Source organism: Diorhabda carinulata, chromosome 7 (genome assembly GCF_026250575.1).
Source record: "Diorhabda carinulata isolate Delta chromosome 7, icDioCari1.1, whole genome shotgun sequence".
Taxonomy (NCBI): Eukaryota; Metazoa; Arthropoda; class Insecta; order Coleoptera; family Chrysomelidae; genus Diorhabda; species Diorhabda carinulata.
The window spans coordinates 12,752,712-12,765,639 of NC_079466.1; the positions used below are offsets into that span (position 1 = coordinate 12,752,712).

Consider the following 12,928-nt stretch of genomic DNA (forward strand, 5'->3'; position numbering starts at 1 on the left):
AATGTTAATATTCAATATAAAGTACAGATAATCTTCAAAAATGTTATAAAATGTTATGAGAAGTACAGATAATACTTTTAAACATTGTAGAACTTCAAAGAGAGTGCAGATAATCGTCTCATACATTGTAGAACTTCATAGAAACTGCAGATAATCGTCCTAAGAATTGTTATGAGAAGTGCAAATAATCGTCTTAAACATTATAGTACTTCATAGAAAGTGCAGATAATCGTCCTAAGAATTGTAGAACTTCATAAAAAGTGCAGATAATCGTCCTAAGAATGTTAATATTCAGTATAAAGTACAGATAATCTTTAAAAATGTTATAAAATGTTATGAGAAGTACAGATAATAGTTTTAAACATTGTAGAACTTCAAAGAGAGTGCAGATAATCGTCTCATACATTGTAGAACTTCATAGAAACTGCAGATAATCGTTCTAAGAATTGTAGAACTTCATAAAAAGTGCAGATAATCGTCCTAAGAATTGTAAGAATCAATATAAAATGCAGATAATCGTAAAAAATATTGTAAAACGTTATGAGAAGTGCAGATAATCGTCTTAAACATTATAGTACTTCATAGAAACTGCAGATAATCGTCCTAAGAATTGTAGAACTTCATAAAAAGTGCAGATAATCGTCCTAAGAATTGTAAGAATCAATATAAAATGCAGATAATCGTCAAAAATGTTGTAAAACGTTATGAGAAGTGCAAATAATCGTCTTAATCATTGTAGAACTTCATAAAAAGTGCAGATAATAGTCGGAAATGTTTTAAAACTGTATAGAAAATACTATTTAAGTTATAAAATTCTACGAAAAGGGCAGATAATAATTCGAAACCTATTTAAACTTCAAGAAAACAGTTTATAATCCCGCAAAACATTATAATATCGTAAAAGTAAATCCAATTAAATTCATAACAATAAAATTAATCACTAATTCGATGATTTAAGAGAATTTAAGCGATTTCCAATACGCAGTAGTTGACACTTCAGTGTAGGCGCCAAACATCTCGCGTTATACGTAACGTTTAGATGAACTCGACGGTAAAATTTTAAGTGACATCTTTCCAAATGAAATTCAGTTTAAAAATATCGGATCGTGTGCTCCCCAACGTCCTCGAATAATTTGTAAACACACTCGAGCTTCTTGTGACGAAATAATGACCTAGACATTTTAATGTTAATCTATTTTATATTTAAAGTAGCGAGATTTTTCTTTACTTTCCTATGGGATAACATAAAAATTATAAAAAACTGGATTTTTCAACATTTTTTTATTAAATTCGTCCACGCGAGTTATTAAAATTCGATCGTACCTCGTATATATACATAGTTGTCGTTAAACCAAAATTATTTTCTAATGAATAGTCACGATTATTTAATGTCTTTTTATATTTAAAAGAAATTTAACGGAAATTTTTTGCAATTCATCCTAATCACCAGATTTATTCCCTTGTGATTATTTTCTTGTCCCAGATTTGGAAAAATTGTTTTGTTAACTTTAGAAAAAAATCATATGTGTTTGGGTTCGGAAAATATCCGGCTCGAAGGACCAAATTTGTTAATAACTTACTTGATACTTTGGCTCCTCTTCTGAAGGATTCGTAAAGAGTTTTGGCATCCGAATAAACGTAACTGATGAATTTACCTTCTTTCGCTTGATTGAAAAATCTGGAAACTCTTATTACATCCGGACCCTAAAAAAAAATAAATAAATTCGATTCAAATTGAGGTTATGAACAACCAATGAAAAAAGGGCGAGGATAAAGTAGTTTTTAAAGTTTTTTTTTATAAAATACACTCACCGCGTAATTGTATGTATCTGATTGGTTGTTTAAATTGATTGGAGCGCTTATAGGGGGGACAGTTTTACATCCGCAACATCCGCACATTTTAATAAAACAATTTCAAATATCCATTTTCAATTTATTTTATCCCGAAGCGATCAAATTCTTCAGAAAAAAATCATAAAACGAAAGTAAATATCAAAAAACTCATATACAATGTGTTTCAACAAAAATTAACGACTTATTTGATTGGTAGTAACAAATTTTACGACGCACCCTGTACGTTAATGAATTGAAAATATTCATCATCTTATGTTATATAAATATAAAGATGACGAAGTTGAAATTGCGCCAGAAAATTCGTAACCAGAAAATATTTTCTTTTATAATAATTGAATTAACTTAAATTTCGGATTAATTTCGAGGTTATGTAATTGAAATGTCACTTTTCGATTAGTTTAGAGGTTATGTAAGTATAGAGAAAGAGAAAAGTACGAAGACGAAACGTCATTTTATGAATATAAAAATTGAGGATGTACCGAATCCACTATATAAACCAGATTTAATCACCAGTGACTAAGGATTCTTTTTAAACCATCAAATTTTGAGATTTGTTATGATTTTGTTCGAAAAATTACCAAAACACGCCATTTTAGGAGTATATGAAAATTGAGGATGTACTGAATCCACTATATAATCCAGATTTAGTCACCAGTGACTAACGATTCTTTTTAAACCTTCAAATTTCGAAATTTATCATGAATTTATTCTAAAAATTACCAAAACACGCTATTTTAAGAGTATATGAAAATTGAGGAAGTACCGAATCCACTATATAATCCAGATTTAGTCACCAGTGACTAACGACTCTTTTTAAACCTTCAAATTTCGAAATTTATCATGAATTTATTCGAAAAATTACCAAAACGCGCCATTTTACGAATATAAGAAAACTGAGGATGTACCTAATCCACTATATAAACCAGATTTAGTCACCAGTGACTAACGATTGATATTAAACCTTCAAATTTCGAAATTCATCATGAATTATTTTTTCGAAAAATTAACAAAACACGTCATTTTACAAATATATATAAATCGAGGATGTACAGAATCCACTATATAAACCAGATTTAGCCACCAGTGACTAACGATTCTTTTTAAACCTTCTAATTTCGAAATAGGTATGAATATTTTCGAAAAATTACCAAAACGCGCCATTTTACGAATATATGAAAATTGAGGATGTACCCAATTAACTATATAAACCAGATTTAGACACCAGTGACTAACGATTCTTTTCAAATGTTCAAATTTCGAAATTTAATATGAATTTTTTTGATAAAAATTGTAAAGATAATTAACGAGAAGTTAAAGGATGAAGGACTCATAGGTTAAACAAAAATTAACTAAAAACTGATTATTTTCCTCAAGGACGTCAACCAAGAAAATCGAAAAATCTATAGCATTTATGACAGGATGTAATACAGGACTAAATAAATAAATAAATCGAAAAGGACTAAAGTGAAAAATGTGGTAATAACAATGTTGGGACACACTGTATACGATTTTGTTCACTCAATAAAAATTATTGAATAAAATTTACACTATACACTGCGATCGACGAACGTACTAATTTTATATGAAACGTTTTCTTGTCACGTATATCGTCGCGACGCTAGAAAATCAACTGGACGCGTCCAAGTACATAATAATTACATTATCAAAAATTTTTTATGCCCACACTCTCGAAAGCTTCCAACCAATAAGGTATCTCGTTTTATTTTTGAATAAACGGTACTAGTTAGTACGATATATTTTATATACAGGGTAGTTCAATAATCGTTATAAATATTTTGTGTACTTTAAAGTTTATAGTTAATTTTTATTTGAAATCTTTCATCGATTTTAATAAATTTTATTTTAAATCGAAGCTCATTTTCTTAGAAACCTAATTTTTTATACAGGTTGTCCTCGTTGCGAAAAATTCGGGGGCGAATAGATGACGTAAAAATGATGCTGTGTAGTTTTCATTGAAAAAACTTATCTAATCTTATCTAATATCGTGATTATTTTCGATTTATGATAATTTTCTACAGAATGTTTCTTGACGGCGAACGGTTTTCTCGATATTTATAACGATCTAAAAATCTCGTAAACTATAAATTTTATCCAATTAAATAAATTTTTTTTGTTAAAAAATCGATTAGAAAATTCATTTTTGCTACATTTAGATTATACAGGTTGTCCCTGTGAAAATTACGGATTGTTAACCATTGGCCATGAGCCGCCCCTGGCCTTTCAGATAATAATATAGAAATGTCCTACAAGGACGTAATCAACCATTGAAAATTCCCTATATTTGAATGTATACAGTTATTTTTTTTTATTGTTATATACAAGAGCGAATGAAAATAATGGTTAATTAACTTTTATAAGAAACACCCTGTATTTGAAAGACAAGTATTTACAAACAAACAGACATTACCTCATCTTTTATCAATTTTACGTCAAGTTACAAAAAAACCATCAAGAAAACGAACCCTAACCTAACCTAAAACATATTAATTTTTTATGACAGAAAATATAGTAGACCCCTCGTATATAAATAAATTTTGTTAGATACGATAATGAATTCATTTAGATCGCATTTATAAGATGTTGTTTGTGTAAATAGAATTAAATTTAAAACCATTTTTTTGAACTTCAAATAATATTTTGTTTAGAAACTATTTTAATTTGAAAGTGTTGTGTTTGCGTGTGCGTCGTCCTTCTATCCCGATTATTTGTTTATTTTTTGCTATTCAAAATACCGTTTCATTTGCTTTGATTTATAAATTAACTCGTAGTGGTTCGTTAAGAAAGAAAAAAATCCTTATTGAATAGCAATGAACAAAAAATATATATCTTATCTGTTTCAAGCTTTATTTGTACGAAAAAAGCTGATTACAATCATCAAATATCCATTATTCAACCATATACTGGGTGTCTCAAAAATTTTTATTTATTCAACTCGTTTTTATCAGAATGGTGTATATACAGTACGTCATTTCAAATGAGTGATAAATTAGAAAAATTGGGGCAATTTTTTTGAAGTTAAAATTAGTATTTTTTAAATTATAATGTAATATACAGGGTAATCCACCATTATATGATAGCGTTATTACTATTTTTTTCATATGGAACACACCGTTGTTTCAATTTTTGGATTTTCATTATTATATATAAATTGATGTATGGGACATTTGAAATCGTTTTTTTTTCAGTACTTCAAAACGTGGAACTCATTTGGACAAGCTTATGTAGTAGCACTTAGCCTTGGAAGATATACATTTCTCAATTTTCATTGGTGAATTGGTGGATGAAATATTTAAATTCGGTTTTCTACCATTTCAGGACGTGGGATTAGTTTGATTTTTTCATAAACTTTGAGAATCGTGGATTAGATTCATCATTATTAACGATTCTTCTTCATTTTCTACTATTAAAAACTGATATTCGGAGTAAAAGATCGACTGAATACAAAATGCACGGTCTATTATGTTATTTCAGCGTCATTTTTCTAGTGGACAAACTCATGTAGTAGCATTTAGCCTTAAAGAATATACATATTTCGATTTCCATTGATCAACTGTTGTGTGGAATCTTTGAATTAGTTTTTTAGCATATAAAAATGTTTAAAATACACTAATTTAATGGAAATGCACCACAGTCTTTGTCAGATGCATCATGACTGACGATTTTACTGTGAATACGTTGCTTGGGAATCGAATTCTATTATTGAAAATCGTTATTGTGCGTGATACATCGACTGACAACTAAATTCACGGTTTAGTATATTATTATATCTCGTGTTTGCTACTGGACAAGCTTATGTAGTAGCACTTAGCCACATAAATACCTTGAACGTTACAAAAGATTTTTAATTTTTGAATTTACAGATTGAGGAACGTTTTATTTTCTTTTCTATTAAATATTTGATTATTTTCGAAATACTGTCCTGTCTAGAGCTCATTCTACGTCATAAATACGTGCATTTTTTTACGTTTCGATTAGTTAAATCTAATTATTCTTAACAGTAAACTTTGAATTGATTCATAGGAATAATAAAATTGAACTCGTTATAAACTGTTGGCATTAATTCAGAGGGTCACGTGATGTATCGCGGATATATTTCAAGGTCTCTACTGTTGACAATGAATAAATTAATCCTTTTATCAATAATAGACCAGTTTCTAATCAAAATAATATGATGAATTTTGAGGAATAGATTCAGTCTTTGGTTTTTATATACTTACTTCTTCTTCTTCTATACATTGAGCTTCTAAAGGGAACAATGGTCTCTGTGGGACTGGATTTGAGCCTTTTGCTAGATAATACGCTGAAGCTGCAGCCACCCCTGTTAGAGCCAAAGCTCCAGCCCCCCCGCCTATGTAGAGCAGACATCTTTCCATGTTATCGACTGAAAATAAAAACATGTTTTGATTATAAAAATCTAGTTTTGAAAAATATTGACTGGACTATAATTATAATTCAATAAAATTAGAGTCGGACTCAGTCAAACAGTAATCGAAAAGTTTTTAATAATGAAAATACGTAAGTACTAGGATTGTTTTTAAAAATATTGACTGGACTATAATTCATCTGATTCGATAAGATCAGAGTTGGACTTGGATTTGGAGTGGAGTTTTTTGTTTTGTTGTTGTTGTTTGTTTTTTGCTTTTCAAAATTGTTCAAATTATGTTTTTTTCTTTGTGGATTGTTTAAATGTCGTTATTTTGGCTTTAAAAATTTGTTTAAATTTTGTGTTTGCGTTTTCACATTGTTTAGATTTCTTTTTTTTTGCTTTTTTAATTTTTGTTTTCCACACAATTATGTGTTTTGCTTTATAAAATTGTTTAAATTTTGTTGTTTGCTTTTTGTAATTGTTTTAATTTGGTTTTTTTTTCAGAATTGATCAAATTTTGTTGGTTTCTCCAAAAATTTGTTTATATTTTGCTTTTGGTTTTTTGAATTGTTTGAATTCCATTTTTGGCTTCCTAAAATTGTTCAATTTTTGTTGTTTGCTTTTTAAAATTATTTGAATTTTGTTCTTAAATTTGTTCAAAATTCGTTTTTCGTTTGAACTGCTTAAATTTTGTTTTTTGCCTCTTAAAATTGTTTAAATTTTGTTGTTTACTTTTCAAAACTGTTTTAATTTTGTTTTTTCCTTTTTTCATTGCTTAAATTTTGTTTATCGCGTCTTAAAATTGTTTAAATTTAGTTTTTGTTTCTGGAATTGCTTAAATTTTGTTTTTTGCCTTGTAAAATTGTTTAAATTTTGTTGTTTACTTTTCAGAATTGTTTGAATTTGGTTTTTTGCTTTTTGGATTGCCAAAATTTTGTTTGTCGTGTCTTAAAATTGTTAAAATTTTGTTTGTCGTTTCTTAAAATTGTTCAAATTTTGTTGTTCACTTTGTAAAATTGTTTAAATTTTATTGTTTACTTCTTAAAATTGCTTAAATTTTGTTTTTTGCTTTTAAAATTGTTTAAATTTGGTATTTTGTTTCGTAAGATTGTTGTATTTGGTTTTTGTTTTTAGAAATGCTAATTTTGTTTTTGTGTTTTTCAAAATTATTAAAATGTTGTTTTTTGCTTTTCGCATAGCTTAAATTTTTTTCTTCTCATCTTAAAATTGTTCAAATTTTGCTTTTTTGCTTTTGGAATTGCGCAAATGTTATTTTTTGATCCTTGTAATTGCTTGAATTCTATTTTTTACTTTTCAAGTCAATTTATTGATAACCAAAAACATTATAATAAGGAAAATATTGACCGGACTATAATTAGGCGGATATACAGAGCTGGACTCGGCCTATAAGTAACCAAAAATTTATAATAATATGAAAACTATATTCGTAATAGATAAAATCACACTTATATCATAGATACTGAAGCCGTTTCTTTAGCGCATGCGCGTTTCTCATTTCAACCAATTCAATAACGACATTTCGTATTCCTTCAACGACGTAACGTTCTAAAAATATGATATATCAGATATGATTTCACTCGACAGTTGTTCAAAATAAATAATTCAATCGATAAATATATTAGTAAAACAAAGAACTTACAATATATATTATTTTTTTCGACTGGAATAAGTCAACAATTCAATAATAGAAACTCGTGGATCCACCATAAACACTTATATAATTTTAGATCGGAGTGCGAGGTATTTTTAGACACGTGCGGAAATATCGGGAGCCTTAAATTTTGGTTTTATGGTTTTACGTAACGAAATTAATTTTTTGTTAACGTATTGAAATGAAAAAAAAAAAAAATAGGAGATGAATGTTGGGGGTTGTGTTTTGGTATCGTGAGAATTGTCCGGGGTGATTAACGAGGTTTTGTAGCATCGTAGCAGACGCTTTTTTATTGGACTATAAAATTTTATTATTCGTTGTAGTTCATTTAAATGTTTCGTTTTTTTTTTCTTGTTTTTAAATGACTAATTTTGTTGGAAAATGTTTTGTTTTATTTTTTTATTGTTTTAATTTTATTGTTCGTTCTCATTTGTTTTTTTGCGTTTTGTCGATATTCATAATTTTATTTTTTGTTTATTTTTCATTGCAGTTGTCTAGGTCTCATTTTTTCATTTTCCACGTCTTTTTTTTTAATAGTTAAAAGTTGTTTTTGCTGTTGTTCATATATTTTTGTTTCGGATTTCTATACTTTTTGTATGTTTTATTTTGTTACCATTTTGCTTGAGATTTTCTAATTTTTTTCGTGTTTTTTTTCTTATTTTTAATTGTCATTTTGTTTTTTTTGTTTCTCATTTGTTTATTTTTCATTAATTTTTTCAATTTTAAGTAATATATGTTTTTTGCTTTTTTCCATTGTTTAGATTCGGTTTTTTGCTTTTTTTAATTGTGTATATTCGATTTTTTTGCATTTTTCAATTATTCAGATTCGGTTTTTTGCTTTTTTCAATTGTTTAGATTCGATTTTTTCCTTTTTTCAGTTGTTTAGATTCGTTTTTTTGTTTTTCTCAATTGTTTAGATTCGGTTTTTTGCTTTTTTCAATTGTTCAGATAAAATTTTTTTGCATTTTTCAATTATTTAGATTCGGTTTTTTGCTTTTTTCAATTGCTTAGATTCGTTTTTTTGCTTTTTTAAATTGTTTAGTTTCGTTTTTTTGCTTTTTTCAATTGTTTAGATTCGGTTTTTGGCTTTTTTCAATTGTTGAGATAAATTTGTTTTGCATTTTTTAATTATTTAGATTCGGTTTTTCGCTTTTTTCAATTATTTAGATTCGGTTTTTTGCTTTTTTCAATTGTTTAGTTTCGTTTTTTTGCTTTTTTAAATTGTTTAGTTTCGTTTTTTTGCTTTTTTCAATTGTTTAGATTCGGTTTTTGGCTTTTTTCAATTGTTGAGATAAATTTGTTTTGCATTTTTTAATTATTTAGATTCGGTTTTTCGCTTTTTTCAATTATTTAGATTCGGTTTTTTGCTTTTTTCAATTGTTTAGTTTCGTTTTTTTGCTTTTTTCAATTGTTTAGATTCGGTTTTTTGCTTTTTTCAGTTGTTTAGATTCTTTTTTTGTTTTTCTCAATTGTTTAGAGATTTTTTTTATTTTTAATTGTCATTTTGTTAATTTTTTGTTTCTCATTTGTATATTTTCCATTAACTTTTTAAATTTTCAACATTTTTCTTTGTGTTTACTCCATTCAACGGTTAATATTCCTTATTTTTTAGTTTGAATTTATGAATTGCTTGGATTTTACTTATTCAGATCTAGTTTTTTGCTTTTTCATTTTGTTTTGATTTTGTTTCTCTGCGTTTTCAATTGTTTTTCGCAAAAGTTTGTTTTTTGTTGTTCTCATTCATATCTTATCATTTTTCATTATAAAAATTTTGTTTTTTGCTTTTTCAGTTGTTTAGTTTCTTTTTGTTTGCTTAAGATATCGAAATTCTGTTATTTTTGTTTACTATTCATTTATTTTCATTTTATTTACTATGAAGTTTTTGTTTTGTTCATTTTCAAAGTGTTTTTTCATTGCTAAAATTTTGTTTTAATTTTGGATTCTTTTTTTGTTTTTTCACGTTGTTAAGGATTAAATTTTTCGTGTTTTCGTTCACTGTTTTTATTTCTTTTACTCCACTTATTCACTTTTCCGTTTCCTTTTTCAGCTGTCAAGATTTTTTTTATTGTTTGAATTTTGAGGAATTTGTTACAATTTTGTTGTTTATTTTTCGAAATTATTGAAATTTTGTTTTCCGCTTATTGAAATTTGGTTGTTTGCTTGTAAAAATTGTTTAATTTTTATTTTTCATTTTTTAAATTGTTTAATTCTGTTGTTACTTATTAAAATTTTGTTTTTTGCTTCAAAAAAATTGTTCAAATTATGTTGTTTACTTTTCAAAATTGCTTAACTTTGCGATGGAGCTTTTTAAAATTGTTTAAATTTTGAATTTTGTTGTTTGCTTCTTAAAATTGTTTGAATTTAGTTCTTTCCTTCTTAAAATTGTTTGAATTTTGTTCTTTCCTTCCTAAAATTGTTTGAATTTTGTTCTTTCCTTCCTAAAATTGTTGAAATTTTGTTGTTTGCTTCTTAAATTTGTTTGAATTTTGTTCTTTCCTTCTGAACTTGTTTAAATTTTGTTGTTTTCTTTTTAAAATTTTTTGAATTTTGTTCTTTCCTTTTTAAAATTGTTTGAATTCTGTTCTTTCCTTTTTAAAATTGTTTAAATTTTGTTGTTTGTTTCTTGAAATTGTTGTTTGAATTTTTGTTTATCGCTTTATTGCAAAAATTTTGTTTCTAGCTTTTTAAATTTGTTCGAATTCCGTTTTTCTCTCTTTAAAATTTTTGAATTTGTGTTTCAACTTTTTAAAATCGATCAAATTTTGTTTTTCTTTTTTAAAACTATTTAAATTTTGTTTGCTTTATAAAATTGTATTAATTCAGATTTTGACATATTAAAATTTTTAAAATTTCGGTTTCAAATGTGAATATAATTAATTTATCCTATAAAAAAAGTCCGAATTTCATAAATCAAAAAAATTTCGCACACTCATTTACAAAGTATCAAATTAACGTGATATTCTGTATAAAAAACTCACGATTTCTCCATTTATTCTTGTAACTCCTTTTGTCGTCCTTAAATTTTTTATTGCAAGTCCTCTCTTTGACGATCTTACTTGTCTTCAAACACTTTTTGGCGTAATATTCCATCATTAAATACGAAAAGAAAAAAGAAAAAATAAGTAAACGCTCAAAAATCACTTTCCTTTCCACATTCTGTATATGAAAAATGTCTTTACAAAAGTGACGATAGACACTAACGCGAAAACATAAAAGAATTGGAGCGAATTTTGTGTTGTAAGTACCGAGTTCGGTGGATGTGTGACTCTTCGTGGACCATTCAGAACGTAAATGGGTAAATGGTACAAACAGTTAAACGGTACCATTGGTGATGGTGGCAGTACTATTCAGCTGCATGAAGAACATTTGTAGAAATTTGAGAATTATTCTAATCATATATTTTCGTCGTTGTATTATTTGGTTTCATATTTTATTAATAATAAATTTTTTTATCTTTCTTTGTTATGTTATTTGTTTCATTTTGTTTTCTTTTGTTATATTCTTGTCATGTCTAGTTATTTTTCAATTTTCACATTTAGTTTCACGTTGACGTCTGTTGGGGATTATTTTCACTTTTTATTTAGTTGATTTCGGTGATTTTTAGTTTGTTTTTATTCATTTTTTGTTGTTTTTCTTGCAAACATGTCTTATTCTCTTTTATTTTTTTTGTTTTAAATTGTTTATGGACAGTTTTCAGTTTGTTTTGATTTCTAATATATTTTTCACTTACTTTTGAAGTTCTTGAATGTTTACATTTAGTTTTAGTAGACGTTTGTTGTTGGTCAATGTATTGTAGTGATCTTAACTTTTTGTTTAGTCGATTTCGGTGATTTTTAGTTTGTTTTTATTAATTTTTTGTAGTTTTTTTATTGTTATTCTCGCATAAATTTCTTATTCTCTTTTATTTTATATTAATACAATTAAATTGGTTTTCAACGAGATTTTTGCTTTTTGTCTTGAATTGTTTATGTGCAGTTTTCATTTATTTGAAATATGTTTAGATTGGGTTTTTCTCCCTAATTTATATTTTGCCTGTTTCTTTTCCAATCGTTTAGATTTATATCTTGCTTTTTCAATCAAATAATTGATTTTGTTTACATTTTGTATTTTAAGTAATTTATGTTTTTTGCTTTTCTCAATTGCTTAGATTCAGATTTTTGCTTTTTTCAACAGTTTTGATTCAGATTTTTGCTTTTTTTCAATTGCTTAGATTCAGACTTTTTCCTTTTTTTTGAATTGTTTACATCAAGCTTTTTCCTTTTTTTTTAATTGTTCACATTAAGTTTTTTGCTTTTTTCAGTTGTGTAGATTCGGTTTTTTACTTTTTTCATTTGTTTAGATTCAGATTTTTAATTTTTTCGATTGGTTAGATTTACTTTTTTGATTTTTTCAATTGTTAGATTCAGTTTTTTTATTTTTTTAATAGTGTATGTTTAGTCTTTTGAGTTTTTTAATTGTTTAGATTCAGTTTTTTGAGTTTTTCAATTGTTTAGATTCAGTTTTTTGATTTTTTCAATTGTTTAGATACAAGTTTTTGCTTTTTTCAATTGTTTATATTCAGTTTTTTTTACTTTCTCGTTTTCAATTTCTTAGATGTCGTTATCAGCCTTTGCAGTTTTTTAACTTTGTTATCTGCTTCTTCATTTCTAATTTTATTTTTTTATTATTTTAATTGGTTTCAATTAAGTATTTTGCTTTGTAATTTGTTTTTATTTTATTTTGTTTTCTTTTTCAATTGGTTACATTTTGATTTTTGCTTTTTTGTTTTCGTTTATTCCGTTATATTTAATTTTTCACTTCGAATTACTTCAACCCATTCTAGCAGTATATAAAATATTTCTGCAAAGTTCAAAAGGCACTTATACCGATATCAAAATAATTATCAACACGATTATTCAATAAATACGTCGGAAGCCAAGCGGAAACGAAAAAAAAAACAAAATAGAAACGCCGTCTCACCATTTTGTTGTTCATGACGAAGTTGAATTACCTAAACCGAAAGGCCAATGAACTTT

At 26.6% G+C, this 12,928-nt stretch overlaps 1 protein-coding gene across 10 annotated transcripts in view; it reads right to left on the reverse strand.

Annotated features, from left to right (window-relative positions):
* The window catches only part of LOC130896251 (long-chain-fatty-acid--CoA ligase 6), a 29,989-nt gene that overhangs the window by 9,656 nt on the left and 7,405 nt on the right, over window positions 1-12,928 (reverse strand). For 3 of the 10 annotated variants that reach the window (XM_057804203.1, XM_057804204.1, XM_057804205.1), the window contains exons 2-3: window positions 6,093-6,256; window positions 1,581-1,704 (exon numbers count right to left, since the gene is read on the reverse strand). In XM_057804203.1, the coding sequence (XP_057660186.1) occupies window positions 1,581-1,704; window positions 6,093-6,256 (288 nt within the window). Of the gene's footprint in view, window positions 1-1,580; window positions 1,705-1,812; window positions 1,960-3,204; window positions 3,511-6,092; window positions 6,257-7,901; window positions 7,921-12,928 lie in introns of those variants that run through there. The other 7 variants (XM_057804206.1, XM_057804211.1, XM_057804208.1 and 4 more) reach the window with 7 other exon arrangements.